Genomic DNA, 21,098 nt, shown 5'->3' with positions numbered 1-21,098 from the left:
ATCAGTATTTTGTTTTCTTCACTCTAGGGTTCACTAACTATAGTCATAAGTTGTTTCAGTTGATATTCATGTGATAGTCTGACCAAACTTATCATTTGTTTAGTTATTCTGCTACCTCCAATTTATTCCTTGAGTGTGCATCCCTTGGTATAGTTTATTGCTGACCTCATTATTTCTGCCCACGCAGGTCTATCCACTCATTCATCTCAATCCACTTGCATCCATGGCCTTGCTCACACTGGGTTTTACTATAATGCTTCAGATTTATCCAGATGAGAAAAATAAATTCCAGCCAAGAAGCATGCTTAAGTGGGACACTGGCTAGAGGAAAGGTCAACAATATCCATTATGATGAGTGGTAACACCTCTGTTAACTCCCTTTTATTTCACAGAAATTTCATTATCATCTAGTCCAGTGACTTTTAGTATTTTTAAAGCATACAACCCTTTCTTCAAGTGAACTCCTAAGAAGAAACCCAGTATGCGAAGCCTAAAAATGTCGAGAGCAACAGACTGGTTGAAATTACAGATGGGAGGCAAAGGGAAGTATGAACATATATGGAGGAAACTCTACCCTTTTGAGGGCCAAAGGGGATGCTTTCCAGAAGAGGTGATGAACTCTAGGCCTCTGGTTTGTATGACTGATTGAAGTTCCAGCCCATATTCATTTCTATGATTTCATGCTGTAGGCAATTGGGTACACTTATTCACCAGAGCCACCAAACACAGAAAACACTAGAAAACACTTTCAGAGAATCAGGTCTCAACACAAAAATAATTTTCCAAGGGAGTTGTGGTGCCCTTAAGATTAAATGAAGTGCTGTTTAAATATATTTATTTAATTGATTTTGACTTGCAGCAGGGTGCTGGACTATGGTACCCTATAGATTTCCCAGAGCTACTTTTTATAATTCTGCCGCTGTACTGGCTTTTTGACCTTGAATTGACAGTTACAAATGTGGGAGAATAAATAAAGCTAAGTAGTAACACTGGGAGAATCAAGCTTATCATCTCAATGTCTTTTTCTGTCCTGATTGCCTTCTATTCTAGAGGAGCCAAAAAAAAAAAAAAAAAAAAAAGAAAAGAAAAAAGAGAAAAGAAAAGAGCAGAATCTATATATTTCTTCATATTGAAACCACTTCCATAGCTCTGAGGTTAGTATTAAGCTTCAAAGCTACTACTACTTAAGGCCCAATTCCACCCATGGAGATTTAATAAAAGATTTAGATGTCATGCAAAATAGAAAAGAAGGGGGAAGAGAGTGTTGTTTAATTTCATTTGGAAAACACGTACAAAAGCATACACAATATGGTAGAATTGATCCCACAGTATATGGAGTCTTTATTCACAGACCGCATGATCAAGATCCAGTATGTTTAACATAAAGGTAAAAGACGGGCAAGAACTTTAGAAAGACTTAGGTTCAAGGCCATGCTGTGCCCACTTAGTAGCTGGGTGTCTTCGGATAACCATTCTCTAGGCTTTCATTTCCTCTCATGGTGAAAAATAATAATAATGTAGTACCTATTTCATAAGGCTGTTATAAGATTAAACAGAAAAATGCACAAAGAATACTCAGCAAAATGCTTGGTACAGAGCAAGGCATTAATGCATGTTAGCTGTAAGATAAATATTAGGTATGTTTGGGTCAATGCAAAAGCTAGGGGGAATAATGAAATGAAAGCAGGTATTATTTTTGAAAATGGCTATGATATGTCTATATATTACTGGAATAGAACCAAACTGTGAGACCTTAGAGACCCTCCAGGAGAGTTAAACATGAAGTGACAATGTTGTTTTGCCTGATTTACATCAGACTTTTGTTGTTAAAGCACCCCTTTTTCAATATGAAGCATTTATTCACCCAGATAATGGATACAAATCCATGCATTCAAATGTTCCTTGGAGTCAGAGATCAAGATGGAAATCCCCAGAATCATAGAGATTTGCGTCTATAAACTGGCTTATTATATTCACATTCAAAGAGGTTGGAAGGGGCAGTGTCAGCTTTTTAACCAGAATCTTTTCATTACTTCTCCCTGTTGGGGTTGCAACACATGCTGTGAGTGACCTCCAGAGATTCCTCAAGCTGTATGCAGGCGGCAAATTGAATCTGAAAGCTTTATTAGACAAGTTTGTCTTTCAGCTGGTGGGATTGGATGTCAGCTGTATTGGAAAAAATAAAACTTCTTGTGAAACTGGGTCCTGACCTTGAAAAAAAAGCTCAAATCAAAGTGCACAATTCAATCCTGAGTTATGTGCTTATTTGTTAAACACAGTGTGCAGGTTCAAAGGAAAAGGGCATATTTTACCTTAAGATATAAGAATCAGTAATAAAAATAATAGGAGTTCTGTTTTGATCATGCTGAACTTAGTAAGCAAAAGTGCCTATCACCAAATCATATGGTTATGAAAAGTATGCTAATAATCAAAGAAACAATTCTCATTCACTTCAGTATGACAAGAAAACTATTATAATCCATACTGAGCATTATAGAACATTTATTTATATTGTGTATTCATAAATTTATTTGAGAATAAAGAAGAGTCCTGGGAAAATAAAGTGACATTGGAGATTGGCTAGTTTGTTTTATTTCAATATCATCTCCTATATCTATATATTTATATATAGATATCTCTCATATATATGAGTTTACATATATAAATATATATGAGTTTATATATATAAATGTATATATGAGTTTATATATATAATATATACATGAGTTTATATAGTTTCCTATAAAAAACTATATAGATATATAGCTATCTATATATAAAACTATATAGAGTGACATGTAATATATACATAAACTATATATAGTTATATGTCTATATATCTATATATATATAGTGATGTAATTTAGTTCCTGGTTTTTAATATTAGAGAACAACTATGAGTTTTTTTGAAGGTGTGATAATTATTCTAGAAGTAGGAATTAAAAGTAGTATAATTTTGACTTTTTTTCCTATTGTAGGTTTATATTGTAATTTAAGTGGGTACTGGTGTAGTTAGCACTGCTAGCAATTTTACCTAAATATTAGGATACCTAGATTGTTTGTCTAATGAATTCAGCATGGGCTGACAAGCACTTTGGAAATAAGATTAAAACATATTTTCATAAAAATACTGAAGATGAGAGAAGGAATAAACTATATGAATTTTAAGAGGAAGGTAGCATGTAAAGCAGAGGTTCTCAATTGAATTTCAAGACACAGTCAAGAATGAGGGTTTAAGAACGAGATAGGGGTTATATCTGGCCTAGAAGATTTTCATCAGTGCCATAGAATATCCCTCTTTGATCAGCACTTTAATCTTAAAAAAAATAGGACTTACTACTGAGATTGTGAAGACATATATATATCTGTCAGCTGTGTCTCAGCAGGGAACAAAGTTGAGATATATAAGAATACTGAAGAGCGCTGAAATCAAACTCAGGAGATGTGGGGTTGGGTCCAGATTCTGCCACTAAACAGCTGGTCAAGCACGCAATCACTTAATCTTCTTGATATTACTATTATTACATAGGAAGGTTGATGTATTTGAGCTTTCTGTAAAATAAATGTACTTGTTCATTTGACCAAAAAGTATTAGTGCAATACCTACCATTTGCTAGTCATTGAATTAAAGCTAGACACACCTGGTATTTGGCATGTAAAGGTAGAAAAAGGGTATATAGACTTTATGATGTGACAGAGTCATGGGTAGACCAGTAATTATGGAATAGCTTCCAATTCTGAAGCCCACAACAGAAAAATAGTATGGAAAACACTTGGAAAGGTAGGAGGAGGGCCACAGAGATGTTAAAAATTTGAGAAACAGCTTTTTTTGTTGCCAGACCATGGGGACTCATCTGATTTATGATAGAAAAGAAAAGTGGGAAGGAGATTAAATAACAGACCTCAAAGAATGAAGGAACGCTGTCGAAATGTACAGTAAGCATAAATGGACTTTTCCTATTCGAATAAAAATAATTTAGACAGTAACTGGAACTTAGGTTAGGTAGTTGAAAAACTGTCAAGTATAGCAGATTGGTGGAACGCCATCTGCTTGTCACTTTTTAAGAAGAGAGTTGGCAGTTACCCTTCTTCAGATTGCTTCTGATAGAATGAGAGCCTTTTCTGAGATAGTGGAAAAGAATGAATGACTGCTCAAATACTTTTCAGACCATAATCTTAAAATCGACAATTGAAGTACAAAACTGCTACAATTTCCTTTTGAAATCTTGTTTCTTTGAAGGTAAAGTTATATTCAATTTTAAAACTATTCAGTGAAGTTTTAGGAAATATTAGGAATACATGTTGAAGCCTTCCATTTTGAGTGGTAGGGTATGTATTCTCATGAATATACCTAAATAGTTCTGGTTTCTTCGTCAGAGTATGACAGTCAAGATTATGGTATACTCTATAGTGATTTCAAGCAGAAGTCCTTTCTTGAGGAGTGTTAAATAGCATAAGAAGGTTAAGGTAAGTTTACTGTAATTAACACTTTACTTCTGTTAAAATGCAGGACATAGGTAATCAAAAAATATCTAATCATCAGAATTGATGTTAGCCTTCTCTTTTTCCTAGAAATGATGAATTAGAGCTTCCCTTCCTTCATCAGTTCAGATCCCAAAGCACAACCCCAACTGGAAATGGTAACCAGGCAATAAAACTGCCAAAAGGTTAAGAGAGGAAGAAGAAAGGGAACTCCATCATAAAATGGATAATTAACATCTAAATGCTGAATACTAAATACTAAACAGTAGAGGTTTCACATTCTATCACTGTCTTGGATGTTAACAATGATGCCATTGTAGTGCCTTTCCTGTTAACCAGTGAGCATTGTTGAAGAACCTGGCCTGGGACCAGGGACCCACTACTGCCTACATAGAACGACTTCCTTCTGATGAGTGTGAGCAGTGCTGGGGCCTCACCAGCCAGGGCTTTCTATTGTCACTTCCCTTTCGACAGTGTGACACATCTCATTAATTTCAAGCACTCTTACCTCACTGATACATACAAATATGAATTTTTTAATTAATTAATTAATTAGTTAATTAATGCCAAGAGTTAAGGAGTCTCCCTAGCTGCTCAAGGCCTTGAAGTATCTTGGGATAGGGTGTAAAATTGATTTATTTTGTTATTACAACTGATTAAGGGTCTTCATTTTTTTTGTACAAAAGCTTGCTCCTAACATATTAGACTTTGAGGAAGTTTTCAAGGTTTAGAGGCTGTAACTAGAAAAACGACAACAGGATAGCCATGTTATAAGTGTTTTTAGCAGGGAAATCATCTGTTAGTGAGGGAGAAAAAGATTTGACTCCACTGAAATTTATTTGCCTAATCCTAAAGATTCACCTGAAGCAGAATCAACAGTGGAAACATAACCGAAACAGGAAAGGGTGTGGGTTACACACCCCTCCCCCGCCATGTTCTATTAATGAGAAGGATCAGGACCCAAGAGAGGAATAAGAATGCAAGAACTAATTGCCATCTTTTTCCTTCACTGCAGATAAATGAAGGCCATTTTCACAAAAAAATATGATCATTGCAGATAAATGTAGGGTACTGTCATAATAAATTAATCTTTTTTTTGTAATTTTTTTTTTTGCAATTTAGCCAAAAAAGTGTAGTATGACAAGAGCATATTTAAGTGCCAAGTAACCTCATGCTTTAACTGCCTAGATATTTAAAGTATTATTGAAATGGAAATGGAATGCTTTATTTAACTTTGGAGAGGTGAGTGAAGTTCAAATGAAAATGTATAAATAACCTTATACGTGAGTATTTGATATTAATTAAATAGAGACTTCAAAAAATTCAAATGAAGATAAATAAATCACTGCTTGATATATGGAGTACTGATTAATAGCATAAGCTCTGGAGTCAAAGAGACTTATTTTTGAATACCCACTCTGTCACTGACTAGCTGTGTAACTTTGGACAAATTATTTAACCTTTCTGACCCTTGGTTATCTCATCTATAAAATGGGAATTCCAACATAACTTACTCAAAAGGTATAACTGTGGCACTAATTCTAAGACTTGTATTAATTTAGGTTTGCCCAGAAGTAGACCCTGAGACAAGGATTTAAATACAAATAATTTCATCGGGAGTTGATCCCAGAAAGCCACGGTAGAGAAGATAGAGCTGTAGAGCTGAAGATATACAAATCTGTCAGTTGTGTCTAAGCAGGGAACAAAGTTGAGATATATAATACTGAAGAGCACTGAAATCAAACTCAGGAGATGTGGGGTTGGGTCCAGATTCTGCCAAAATGAGGAGGAAGTCTACACATGGGAAGGAAGCCTATACAAGGCATGCTAAGAAGCCTGTTTATCATTGTGGTCAACTGCCCAATCTACTGGAGATTTTTAGTGTGGAACATGCATTGGAGGTGTCCTACCCAAGGGGAGAAGAAGGTGGGATATTTATTTTGATATGGTTTGGCTGTGTTCTCACCCAAATCTCATCTTGAATTGTAACTCCAATAACCCCCACGTGTTGTGGGAGGGACCAGGTGTGAGGTAACTGAATCATGGGGGTGGGTTTTTCCTGCGCTGTTCTCCTGACAGTGAATAAGTCTCATGAGATCTGATGGTTTTATAGAGAACAGTTCCCCCGCACATGCTCTCTTGCCTGCTGTCATGTAAGACGTGCCTCTGCTCCTCGTTCGCCTTCTGCCACGATTGTGAGGCCTCCCCAGCCATGTGGAACTGTGAGTCCATTAAACTTCTTCTTCCTTTATAAATTACCCAGTCTCAGGTATTTCTTCATAGCAGTATGAAATCTATGAAGACTAACACATTTATCCCCAGCTTCTGTCTATTGGTTAAGTGCCATTCCAGAGATATCTCCTCCCCAGCTTCCAGCCTGCTCTGCAAGAGGGAGAGCTACTCCTACAGCCAGAGAAAGGACTCAGGTAGAGTCACAGGTACTTGTAGTTAGAAGCTTCACGGTTTACAGGAAGGATGAGTGCTAAGGGGAAATGGGTAGTCCACTAAGGATCAAATCTATCTTACCTGCTTCGTTTCTGTAAAGTGTCATTGGAGCACAGCCGTGTCCCTTTATTTAGGTATTGTCTGTGTTTTAGTATACAATGACAGAGTTGACCACATGACCCATAAAGCAGAAAATATTTAGTATCTGGTCCTTTGCAGAAACAGTGTGTTGATCCCTTATATAGTTGGTAGCGCAACTGAGATATTAGAATTTAGGCTTCTTGACCTCCAATGCTGTGCTTTCCTAATTACACTTGAGACTTGCTCTCTCCAAACTTAATTACAGGAAGAGATGATTTTACCAGTGTTTAATCAACTAGAAACCTCTATTAACTGGCCCTTCTATATGTCTACATACAATGGGTTATTCATTCCATAGTTATTACCAAGAGACATTTGAATCAAATATCCTGATTTGGAGTCTTCACATTAAGCATGTCTATATGCAATTTATTTCAAAAATGCTAAATCGGGTATTGTAGAACATTAATGTTCTCAGACCCAGCAGCTTGTGGATAAGAAAGGATTTACATTGACATTTACAACCAGATTTGCTGGCTCTTTGCCTCCATCTGCCATGCAGGCCTTCAGACCCATGCAAAATCCTGTCTACCTCAATGGTTCTGAAAGTCTCTAGAGGAACTTATGGCTTTTCTTCTCACAGGTCTCATCCAGGAACATTGAACAGCTCTGCAGGGCAAATACTGCCTGGTTTAGTGTGCTGTCGTCCACCTCCTTGAACTTCTAAGCTATAACATCCTTGGGGTGGGGGGATGGGGAGTAGAGGTGCTAAAATAAGATGGATTTCCCTTTAGATTCACAGCACGGGACCTCATTGGAATCCCACTCCTTGCTGAACACAGCAGAAGGGATGAATTTGTTCTTACCTACTCACTGTATGTCTGTGGTAGTAGTTCTCAAAGCATAGTCCAGCATCAGCATAACCTAGGAACTTTGCAGAGATGTAAGTCTTGGCTGGGCACAGTGGCTCACACCTGTAATCCCAGCACCATGGAAGGCTGAGGCGGGTGGATCACCTGAGGTCAGGAGTTCGAGACCAGCCTGACCAACATGGTGAACCCCTGTCTCTACTAAAAATACAAAAAGTAGCCGCGCGTGTTGGCGGGTGCCTGTAATCCTAGCTACTCAGGAGGTTGAGGCAGGAGAATCGCTTCAACCCAGGAGGCAGAGGTTGCTGTGAGCCGAGATTGCACCACTGCACTCCAGCCTGGGTGACAGAGCAAGACTCAGTCACAAAAAGAGAGAGAGAGAGAGGAGAGAGAGAGAGAGAGAGAGAGAGAGAGATGCAAGTCTCACCCCAGAGCTAGTAAATCAGAAACTCTGGGGTTGAAGCCCAGTAATCTATACTTCGTTAAGAACTGGGTGGTTGTAACACATGGTAATTTTTGAGAATCACTGAAATAGAGCATTGGATTCAGACCAACACTTTTGATCTCCAGTTTCCCCCCTTTTCCCCAGTGTAGTGATTTGTGTATAAATATGGTGACAATAAAACCTTCCATCCCAACATGCATACCCCTTTGACATGTGATGTGGCAGCTCCTCCTTTCAAGTGATGAAGTAATTTCCTCATCTCTTGAATCTGGGGTGATCTTTTGACATGCTTTGACCAATAGAACTTAGCAGAAGTAATGTACAAGTTTCAAAGCCTAGGCATCAGGAGGTCTTATAGCTTCCACTCTCCCTCTCTTGGAACACTGCCCTGAGAATAGCATGTAATGAAGCCTAGTCTAGCCTACAGGACGATGAGTGGCTTTATGAAGAACCAAGGTTCTCCAACCAACAGTCAGTTGTCAGATATCTGAGAGAGTCCATTTTAGACCATCTAGCTCCTGTTCACTTGCCAGATAACTGCATCCACATAAATAACGCCAAGCAAGACCATCAGAATAACTATTCAGCTAATCACAGAGCAAACTTCAGACACACAGAATTATGTGCAATAAATAACTCTTGTTTTAAACTGTTAAGTTTTGGGGTGCTTTTATGTAACAATAGAAACTGATATGGACAGGTATCCAAGCAACAAGAATTGCAAGTTTTTTTTTTTTTTTCCAGCATGTTGATTTGTCCTGAAAATTAAAACAATTTATAGTGCTCAGGCAAGGCCACCCCATTATAATTTATAATTTAAGTAAGCAGCCACAAGGTAGTTTGGTTTAGTGTTCATAAAACAAAACAAGCAACTTTAGGCCTCAGCTTCTACATCTATAAAAGGAGAATATTCAACTAGATAATAATTGCAGTAATTATTCCAAGTTTGGATTTCTATGGTTCTAAGAAATTCAAATAGAGTGAACCAATTTTTTCTACTTCTTAAGTAGAAAAAACACAGAAATAGGCCAGGCATGGTGGCTCACGCCTGTAATCCAGCACTTTGAGAGGCTGAGGCAGATGGATCACTTGAGGTCAGGAGTTTAAGACCAGCCTGATCAACATGGAGAAACCCCATCTCTACCAAAAATACTAAAATTAGCTGGGTGTGGTGGGGTGCACCTGTATCCCAGCTACTTGGGAGGCTGAGGCAGGAGAATCACTAGAACCTGAAAGGCAGAGGTTTCAGTGAACCGAGATCACACCACTGCACTCTAGCCTGGGCAACAAAGCACGATTCAGTCTCTCTCTCTCACACACGCACATGGAAAGGAGAGGAAAGGAGAGAGGAGGGGGAGGGGAGAGGGGAGGGGAGGGGAGAGGGGAGGGGGAGGAGAGGGGAGGGGGAGGAGAGGGGAGGGGGAGGAGGGGGAGGGGGAGGAGAGGGGAGGGGAGAGGAGAGGACATGGAAACATATATCACTTTTACTCCAGATATGTTTAAGATTGAGTTAAATTATATTAAGGGCTGGCCAGCTGCATCCGTATCTGTAATTTTCTATTAGGTTCTTGGATAGAAAGATAGTGTAAAGCATAGCAACAAAACAAAACACAGGCTTTGGAGCTTGACACACGTGGACTGAAACCCTTGCTTGCTTGCTTTCCAGCTGTGTGGCCTTAATCTAGCTATTTCCCCTCTAAACTTTGGGGTCCTTAATCTTTAAAAATTATCTATAACCATATGTTCTTTGAAATTATTTTCAGGATAAAGACATATATGTTAAAGCTACACATATATGTGTAGCTTCTACACATTCAACAGTAGGAATGCAATGGAAAAATTTTTACTATAATGAATTATAAATCTATTCTATTGTAATATAGTACATGAAATAATAAACACACACAAGAAGCATAATACAAATTAGATTTTCTTTTTTTATGTTGCATTTATATCTGATTAACTTCCTGCAAGTCAGGAAGTCAGGAATAGAAACAATTTTTTATTCCGATATTTGAACCACCACAGTAAAGAAAAAAGAAAAGCCTTATTTTAATAAAAGCGGCTCTGGATCTAAATGACTACCTGTTGATTTTTTTCATTCAACATTTGTGTATTTAACATCTTGACTTTATGCCCAGATCTGTTTCAGTGTGCTAAAGAGGATGAAAAGCACCTGCTTTTGAGAAAAATTCCTCTTTCTCTTAATTCTTTTTTAGCTACTACCACAGCTCTGCCAGCTGTCACCAATAGCTTTGAACTGAGGGCATTCCCAGACTCTCCATACTGGCAGCAATGTGGAGGGCGTAGGAGAAGACATGAGTGGTAGGGGGTGTTGAGACCCTCGTGTTGGGGAGAAGGAAGTAGGGCAGTGCTATGAAAGATGAATATCTCTCACGGCTTCCATCACACTTCCCCTGACCCGCTCCTCTAGTTTTACTGATCTCCTTAATATTCTGCCATCTTGTTCCTACTTCAGTATCATTGCTCAGTCTTTTCTTTCCCTGCCTGGAATAATTTTCCCAGAAATACACCAGGCTCACTTCCTCACTAACATCAGTTTTCTGATGTTCTCTTAATAGACAAGCTTCCCTGACCACACGATAGACAATAATGCCCTCATCATGTCTCCCTGCTTAGTTGTTCTCTGTAATGGTATTTCTCAAACGTCAATGTGCACAGGATTCACTTGGGGATTCTATTAAAATGCAGATTGTGATTCAGTGGGTCTAGGATAGGGGCCTCAGATTCTGCGTGTCTAACAAATACCCACTGACATCAATCTGTAGACTACACTCTACAGTACTTACAATTATTGAGACAGTATATATTTTCTTCATTAGTTTATTACATATATTACATAAAACATATATTACAATATATGTTTTATGAAAGGAGGGACTTATCTTATTCTATGCTGTACTCGCAGCACCAGTATGATGCTCAACACATGGAAGTTAATAAATATTTATTAAGTGGATGAATTATATATGTTGCTGGAAATCAAAACTGGAACTTTGAATGTATTTTTCTTATAGACATTATTGTTACATTTAGATAAAATACACATTAAATGAATTTCGGTGCCCTGGTTTTGGAGCCTTCCTACCATGTGTAAAGTGGCTTATATGGGACATAAACCCGTAAGTTCAGAGTTTAACAAACTTATAAAGAATCATTGGAACATAATCTCTTCACAGAGTTTATGTTTGAGTCTGAGGCTGAACATGTCAGGGACAGCCAGAAAACAGACACCAATAAATGATAATATAGGAACAAACTATGCATATTCGCTGAGGGAACCAAAAATTAGAGCTCATAAAAAGAAATAAACTGACATAGTTGAATATAACCCTGATATAGCAATTTTAGTGTCCCAGATTGACAAAAGAAAAAAAAAAAAAACAAAACCATAATGCTTGCATATCTTTTCAAGTCTCCAAAGTCGTTAAATCTAACTCTGAAGACTTCTGAGAAATCCCAGGGGACACATGAGATGCACTGTCCTCAGATTGTAGGGCTTCTTTTAATCCAAGCACTATTTATGCCTTCTAATGGATTATGATTGTGCTACCCCAGCTGTGATTCTTCCAGTTCAGTATTTTTCTACCTGACATAAAATAAAAATCAACTTTACCTGAAGAACCAGTCACTATGCTTTAATGCTTCAATCATTTGATCTTTGAAAAGTAGACAAGGCAAAACAAAAACAAAAACAAAAACAAACCCCCCCCAAAAAAACACCCAAAGATGTTTTTAGTTCTGCCTAATTATAGAATGGTACAGCAAAGAAGTTTTCTGGCTTTTTTCCCCTGAGAGTCAAAGCCAGCATTAACATTGCCATGAGAATGTATGAATACCTTCTATCAACAACTGAATAGGAAGGAAAATAAAATAGACTGAAAATATGCAGTGAAAACAAAAGTTAAAACTACAGTTAAACGAAGAAATATTCCTCCCCCAAGTCAGCTTGAGGTCCTCACAATCCATTTTTCTTTTACTTGAACTAAAAATGGAAGAGCTCTTAAATTGTTTGCAAATGGGACAGGGAGAGGTGCTAGTAGGACTGTGTGTGTTTCTGTGGTTTCTATGATTCTTGTAGACATATTTGAAGAATACTGTCTAAATGATATAGGATTTGTTGAGATGGCATCTTCATGTAGTGTTAGTGGATAATCTGGCAGTTCACCCTGAATCTCTCTTCAGGGACAATGCACACATCCTTGGATGCTAGGAATATTGGTTGTTAAAGGTGTTTCTTACTAAGAATTGCCTTCGGCCTCAGAAAACTTGTCCAAGTTGTCCTTCCACTGTCAGGCAGCAGCCAGCCCATGGCCAATGGCTGGTTGGATCAGAAATACAAAGTCCAGGCCCACTGCCTGTAATTCAGGACAGCTCTGCAGAGCCAGGACAGCTCCGCAGAGCCAGCCCAGGCGCAGGGATCCTGTGAGACTGGCTTAGGCCTCTGTTGCAGCCAACTCACGTTTCAGACTCTCCCACAATGTCCCTGGTGCTCTTCTCTTCCTTGTGGGTGTATCTCCAGAGAACACTCCCCACATGCCATTGTCATACAACACTTTGAATCAAAGTCAATTTCCAAGGAATGTACTCTAAGACTTTTTGCACAGTCAACAACACAAAGGTTTATCTCTGTCTTCAGAATTGAAACAAATTTTCTCTCTCACCCAGACATCACTTCATAGTCGCGCTTTTGAACAAATAGCTAAAGCCAAAGAGAATGGGATCCAGTATACTTACAGGCTCCAACAGTGGTCAGTCCAGGAGCTAGGTCAGGTTGCTTTGCCCTCAGCTCTTGAAGTAAATGGTTTACCGCCTTCCACTCAGAGCTCAGGTCTTCTAACTTCCTCTTTAATAGAAAAGCATACACATTACTTATTCGATTAACACTCTGAAGATAACTTAATTCATGAACATCTTAATTCATTTGGTGAATATATTATTGAATTTCTATTATATTTTACTTCTAAATTAACTTTAGTGGGTAGAATTTCTTTTAAAGGAATTATAATTATTTTAGCCAACCACCCTACAAATATTTATCGATTGCTCCATATAAACTCTCCAGGCATAATTTTATTTAAAGGAAGTAGAGTACAAACATTAGTGAAAACAAACCAACAAAAAACAGTTCCCTCTCAGCAATTGGCTTAATTCTTGAAGAGTATCTATTGTGGTTGCATACTAAAATTATCCAGATAACTTTAGAAAAATCCTAATATACTGGCTCACCCCCAGTCAATTATATCAGAATCTCTTAAAGGGAGGAGCTGCAGTGGACATGGAAATATGCTACTCAGAGACCCCCTTCAAGGAAAGACTCTTGTTCTAGATGATGGAAATGATATCCGTAGACATTCTTCAGTTGTCAGTCCCTTCAGGGACTGCCTGAGCTGCAGAGAGCTGCCTTGTCCAAGGTCTTGCCTTTTCCCCGGCAGCCCTCATTCAGTGACTGATCAACGTCAACGTATAAAGGCTTGACTAATTTGGCTTAAAGCAGGACATGTTTGAAGTGGTAGTTCAGCTGCAGAGCTCCCCGTGGCATAAGCCAAGCCTGTATTTGGCCAGTGGTGTGCTGGTAGATGTATATCAACTGGATCTCTGATCTCAGGGTGTTTAAAAACACCTTGTTTTTAGTGTTTGCCAATTTCTGTGGTGTAAATATTCCCACCACGGTTAATTTAAATTACCAAGTGCCTCAAAAAATGCCTGGCAATATAACAGTAGGCCGTTCTGAGCTGGTTCCACCTCACTGGTTCAGCTAGCTATACAATAAGTTATAGCCAGTAGAATGTGAGCAGAAGTGTTGTTTGTCAGTTTGGGGCTGAGGCTTTGAAAAATTTAGTGAGGTTTCTACCTTTTTTTCCTTTCCATTGTTGGAAGCAGAAGACTCTTAGGTCCTACAGCAGATCTTTACAACTTACTGGGGAGAGAATTAAGTCCTAATGCCCTAGAGCAGTTGTTCTCATACTTTAGGATCAACAGAATCACCTGGAGGCCTTGCTAATTGCTGCATAGCAGCCCCAGAGTTCTGGATTTAGTAGATACTGGGTGGAGCCCAATAATCTGCATTTTTAATAATTTTCCAGGTGATGTTGATGCTGATTGTTCATGACAAAATCCTAAGTATCTATTATACCTAATCAGTTACCTGAGCATTTATCACAGACCAGTTATGTACCATTCTTGAGAACATAACAGACCCTCAGATCATTTTCAACAGAATTTCATTCTCTTGCGAAACCCTAGCAAAGAAAAGCTACCAAGAGAATGGCAGGCAGAGGAAGAAGATGAACAGGACCTAGGTTTCTGCAATAACATATGTAAGAAGGCTGCTTGACTAGGAAAACATACGCTGGGTTGCCATGTGAGCAAGAAAAAAACTCCTATTGTGTTAAGCCACTGAAATATTTAGTTCATTACAAGCAGCAATACCTTGCCAGTATAGTAGCGCTAGTCACAAAAGCTTTACCAGTGCCTGTAAGAGATAATAGCTGCATTTTTATATCACTGTACATTCTTATGCTTATGTTATAAGGAATACAAATAACTTTATTGATGTTGGGTTTGGTTAAAATAAATATATTAGCAGAAATTGCATTTCTAGTCTGAAGAATCAGAGTTGGAAAAGAGCCAGAAATTACAAACGCTTTAAAGTAAATAGGAATGGCAATGAACCCAACCAAACCGGAATGTTTTATACGCACATTGTAGTTTAATGCTAATCATTAATTTAATGCTAATCATTTCAATGAAACCATTAATTTATTTATTCCAGAAAAAAATTGTTTGGGTGCTACTCTCTGCCAGACTTTATGCCAGTTACTAAGTTCACAAAACTGAAGTTAGTAACCTCTAAGCATTCACAGGCATGTAAGTAAATTAGAACATAGATTTTAGGAAAAAATAATGATTTCAACAAGACACCTTGGGGGAAGAGCGTAACTCAGCCTGGAGAGGTCAATAGGTTACCCACAAAAGCTAACATTTGAACTGATTTTGAAAGATGACTAAGAAGTTTTCAGAAGGGGCCATTCAAGTGCCAGGTGGAGAAAGGGCATTTCAGACAGAAGGAAACCACGTGCAAAATGGCAAGAGGTATTGAGCCTTAAAAAAAAAAAAAAAAAAAAAATTCATTGTGTCCTGGCTATCTAGACTACAGTGTTTATAAGTAATGATACAGAGCTGCAATAAGGCAATTTATTAAGGCCTTGTAATGTGGGGTTATCAGATTCTCTTCTAAAACCACAGAGTAGATGGAAGTGTTTAGAGAAGTAGAGCAATATGATACGATTTGTGTTTTGCATTGTGGAGGCTTTATCAGAAGGGTGCAGAGATGTGAGCTGCGAGGCTAACATGGTAATTGGATTGGGAAGTGGTCAGCTGGACTGAAGGCTTTGGCCATACAGAAAAAGGTAGAGGTGTAGAGGGGTGTGTGTGTGTGTGTGTGTGTTTATTTTCTTGCCTTTGATAGTTGAGATTTTGAGCTGGTAAACGATGAAGAAAAACTTTCCATCAAATTGTTTCTTCCAGTTGTGGGATATGAGGTTTCTCTTCAAATAATCTGATCAATCTTTTATTCTTTAATTCATAGTACACCCCCCACCCCCCACCTTTTCTCCTTTTTCCTTTTTGCCTTTGTTAGATGCCCAGGCACGCCTCAGTACCAAGCGTTATCAGTACCAGCTCACATTCATTTACTTATTTGGAAAGAGGACTAACTTTCTAGCTCATTACAGACACCCCTTCCCCTTCCTCTCCACTTGATTTTACGTGCCCACCCTATCTTAAACAGTCAAATGTTTAGCCAACCGGGATTAGTTTAGATTGTATGACCCGACCCCAGCCAATGGGGAAAGGGTACAGGACTTGCATCAGGAATAAAGGCTCTTGTGCCCCTTTGTTCAGGTGTGTTCTCATGGCAACTGGCCAAGGAGGCACCCCTCTGCACAGAAGTAAAATTGCTTTGCTAAGAATCCTTTGTTCGAGTGTTCAATTTCCTTAGGATTTTGAGCCTTATTCCTAAAACAGTCTACCCTGTCAGCATGTGTCTTTCCAGTCAAGACTACATGCCCTTTGCAAGGCAGGACTGAGTCTTCTATGCCTTGTATGATATTTTGTTTATATCCAATCCAGTGCTTCCTAATAAGAGGAGTTCAGGAAATATTTCTGAATTGAATAAAATTAAATAAAAATGGCTAATTGAATAAAGGAAAAGAGAAAGAGATAAATGAGTTTCTTTTTCCCCAACTTGACTTCAATGTGAACTACACACCATGAATGACTATATACATATATATGGTACTTGAGGGAGCCTATGTAGGTTTTCCAGGTGTGCAATCATTTTATTAGGCTTATTTTTTCTTCTGAGACAGGGTCTCGCTCCGTCACCCAGGCTGGAGAGCGGTGTCAAGATCTCGGCTCACTGCAGCCTTGACTTCCTAGGCAATCCTCCCACCTCAGCCTCCTGAGTAGCTGGGACTACAGGTGCATGCCACCCTGCCTGGATATATATATAATTTTTGCATTTTTATGTAGAGATGGGGTTTTGTCATGTTGCTCAGGCTGGTCTCAAACTCCTGGACTCAAGCAATCTGCCCATCCCAGCCTCCCAAAGTGCTGGAATTACAGGTGTGAGCCACCACGCCCAGCTTTATTAGGTTTTTATAAGTCCTGAACCAAACTGTATTTAAAAAGTAATCTCATAGACTAGGGTCACAAATTCAGGTCCTATAGGGACTAGGTTGCAACAAAGGGAAGAATAAGCCTTGTCTAAAACAGAGAGGTATAACTTCAGATGTGGCTGCTGACTGCCAACAGAAAGGTGGGCATAAGTTAAAAAGCAAAAAACAGAAAAACAAACAAAAAACCCTGCTGATCATATTCCCTCATCAGTGTATATCGGAGAACTTTCTCTCACATTCTTAAGGTCATAAGGAAGTACAAGAAAGTTTGTTGCTGCATTGTGGGAAACTGAGGACAACATGGGTGTGTATGTGAAAGACATGGATAAGGGTATATGAAGAGCAATGTGGATGGATTTTTTTATTTTTTTGAGATGGAGTTTTACTGTTGTTGCCCTGGCTGGAATGTAGTGGTGCGATCTTGGCTCACTGCAAGTTTCACCTCCTGGGTTCAAGTGATTCTCCTGCCTCAGCCTCCCAGTAGCTGGGATTCAGGCTGGCACCACCACACCCGGATAATTTTTGTATTTTGTATTTCACCATGTTGGCCAGGCTGCCTCCAACTCCTGACCTCAGGTGATCTGCCCATCTTGGCCTCCCAATGTGCTGGGATTGCAGGCGTAAGCCACTGCGCCCGGCCGTGGATGGATCTTTAAAACACAATTATGAATGTTTGAAAAGCTAAGAAACAAGATTTATAGTACAATGTAGCTTTTCTAAATTTAAAATATACTTATAAATAATATTACATATTTTAAAAGGATAAAGCAGGAAAAAGATGGGAATAGAGATATTGTCACATTTCAGTAATTTTGCTAATTGGTTATTAAACATAACCATTAATATAAATTAAATTTTATAAATATAAAACTGCTAAGAACAAAACATAATATATAGTAAGAATAATCACTTCCTAATTTAACTATCATCAGTGCTCTTGAGATTATATCTATTGTGTCTGACATCAAGTCAAATCAAGGCTTTCAATGTTTTTATCCAGAATGCATGATGTTAACATTTACTAGCATATCAATACATGTAACTTTTTTATTTATTAAAAATCAGTCTTGAACCTGAACCAAAAGCAACAAATATAATGCCTCTGATTAGTCAGGAAAACCCCCTTGAAAGTCATCACTCATGGAAGATATTTTTCTGTCCGACATCAGAACCTAAACACTAAAATTAAATATTGTAAGACACTAGTGGTTATATTTGATCTTCTGGTTTCCCTGTGAAGTTTCTATAACTCTACAAAGACAGAATACTAAAAGCAATGAGAAGTAACCATTCTGATAACAGAAAGTAGCAATAGAAGACAATGAACATAAAAAACTTAAAACTGAGAAATGTGGTAATTTTAGTCATTTATCAATGAAATGACAGTTCAACATGTGATGAAATCTCATCCTATGCCATTTAATTTATAGGAAATCACCTATATGTGCTGAGAGAGAGAGAGAAAAGGAGAGACAGTGATAGATTTGGGACTGATTTAAATACTGCTGGGGGTATGCCCATCTTTCTACTCAGTAAGCATATTGCCCCTCAGAATGAGTGGATAAAGAGAGATCAAAGTTTGCTGTTTCTACCAGTTGACTTAGGTTCCACTTTCTTCTCATGGTGTAAGTATCCCAGTGATCTGAGTTTGCTTTAATATTTAAAGGTATGTATTTATCTTACAGTCTAGCTTCTAAAAGCAAATCAACCACTTCAACTGGGTCTCAACTGAAGAAACAGTGCTTTGAATTTCATGTTCCTCATATATCACTGTATCACTAAACAGAGCAAAAATTGATGTGATAACGACATCCCTGAAAATTAAGAAAAGCTAATTTACATTGGGATTTAGAATCAGAAGTCTTGAGTTTCATTCCTAATTCACTGGTTGTATGATCCTTGGAAAATCAGATGGGTCACTAAGATTTATCATCCTTGAAACATGGATATAATACTACCACGTAACTCATAGCTTTGTTGGAGAAACTAAATGAGATATTTTATATGGTAAAAACGCTGTGAACTGGAAAGCACTATAAATTTGTTGGTCAGATATTATGCACTGCTTAATGAAGCAAAACAGAAGATATTCAAGAAAAGTTTTCATTAAAATAGTTACAATAAAAATTTTTCAGTGCTTTATTAAAGGCCTAGGTTTTAGTTACCTAGAAAATAACATGTTTGTACATGCAATTTCTCTTTTATTAATACATAAACTCTAAATAGTCTATCCATTTGGCCAAATATTATCTTTCCCACTCTTATCTCCAGATAGGTAAATGAGGGGTTACTATAATCTCTAATGTAGAGGTGGATTTTTAAAATTAAATGGCACTCCCAATGTACCACAAATGTCTGAGGACGTTGCAATGGGTCGAAGGTTCAGTAAGCTCAGAACTGTATAATTTCTAATCTTTTATAATTATTAGCAAATACTTATGAAATGACTACAGTTTTTGATTGGCTGGTCACAAAAACAATCTTGCTACTTTTTCAAGAATTGTACTGTAGAATTGAAATGGATTATTTATATATTATGCAAGTTCTTTTTTATTTTGCTTCATTTTGCTTTTCACTTCTCTGGCATTTGCCCATGTTTTCAATTCTCTCATCATTCAAGCTGTAAAATTAATCTGCATAACAGAAAAATGTTTGGCTGTAGTAACTAGTCAGGTGTTCATCATATAATAATCTTTAAGCAATGCTCAATACAAATCTGTAAAAGGTAACATTTTGCTATACATGTTAATCATCTATAAGCAAATTTAAGGAAATCAAATATGTACTTAAGTCCCAACTTATTTAAATAGCAAATCAGTGGGATAATAGTTATCAAGTCCTATTCTTGACTACATCTCTATAATTTTAAAACTTTGAATATGCTAACTAAATTGCAGGTCCAAGGTTTTCCGCACAAGAGCTCCAAACTCAACAATCAGAGTGAATTCATGTTCTACCAAAATGGATAAACTTTGGAGTACCTTTTTTTGTAATGGAAAAATTAGATTCATTATAGCTGACTTTTGCAGCTTAGCATTATTCTCCATTGTATATACTTTGCTTGAAAATATTCATTAAATGTTAAACAGCTATATCAAACTACGAAATTTCTTCTTTATGAAGAACAGGAATTAGTTTCAATAAAAAGTGATTTCTGAATATGGCTTTCCTTTTAAAATTTAAAATGGATAAATATTTAAGGGATAGATACTGCAATCACTCTGATTTGATCATTATATATTATATGCTTGTATCAAAATATCACTTGTGGTAAAAAGGACAGAAAAAGATATTCACGCAAATGGGAACCAAAAGCAAGCAGGAGTAGCTTTATATCAGACAAACAGGCTTAAAGCAACAATAGTAAACAAAGATAAAGAAAGACATTGTATAATGAATAAAGGATTAGTTCTACAAGAAGATATTTACTCAATACTCAATTTATATGCACCCAACACTGGTGCTCCTAGCTTTATAAAACAATAGTACTAGACCTAAGAAATGAGATAGACAGCAATGCAATAATAGTGGGGGACTTCAATACTCCACTTACAGCACTAGACAGGTCATTGAAAGAAAAACTCAACAAAGAAACAATGGACTTAAATTATACCCTAGAACAAATGGACTTAACAGATATTTTGCAGAACATCTTCCCAACAATTGCAGATATACATTCTTATCAGCAGATGAAACATTCTCCAAGACAGGTCATACAAGAGGCCACAAAAATGTCCTTAATAATTTAGGAAAATCAAAATCATATCAAGTATCTTCTCGGACCACAGTGGAATAAAACTAAAAATCAACTCCAAAGGAACCCTGAAAACTATACAAACACATGGAAATTAAGCTCTTGAATGATTTTGGGGTTAACAATGAAATTGAGAGGGAATTAAAATATTTTTGTAAAATGACTAGTGACACAATTTATTACAACCTCTGAGATACCGCAAAAACAGTGCTAAGAGGAAAGTTCATAGTGTTACTACCTACATCAAACATTCTGAAACAACATAAATTGACAACCTAATGTCACAATTTCAAGGAACTAGAGAAACAAGAACCAAGCTA

General features: G+C 37.5%; 1 protein-coding gene across 1 annotated transcript in view; it reads right to left on the bottom strand.

The window, feature by feature from the left end:
• DMD (dystrophin) overlaps positions 1-21,098 on the bottom strand; it is a 2,224,438-nt gene that overhangs the window by 697,715 nt on the left and 1,505,625 nt on the right. The window contains 1 exon segment of the mRNA XM_033201414.1: positions 13,081-13,189. Within this exon segment, the coding sequence (XP_033057305.1) occupies positions 13,081-13,189 (109 nt within the window).

This window comes from Trachypithecus francoisi, unplaced genomic scaffold (genome assembly GCF_009764315.1).
Source record: "Trachypithecus francoisi isolate TF-2019V2 unplaced genomic scaffold, Tfra_2.0 Lachesis_group6, whole genome shotgun sequence".
NCBI lineage: Eukaryota > Metazoa > Chordata > Mammalia > Primates > Cercopithecidae > Trachypithecus > Trachypithecus francoisi.
This window is presented reverse-complemented; position numbering and strand designations above follow the sequence as displayed.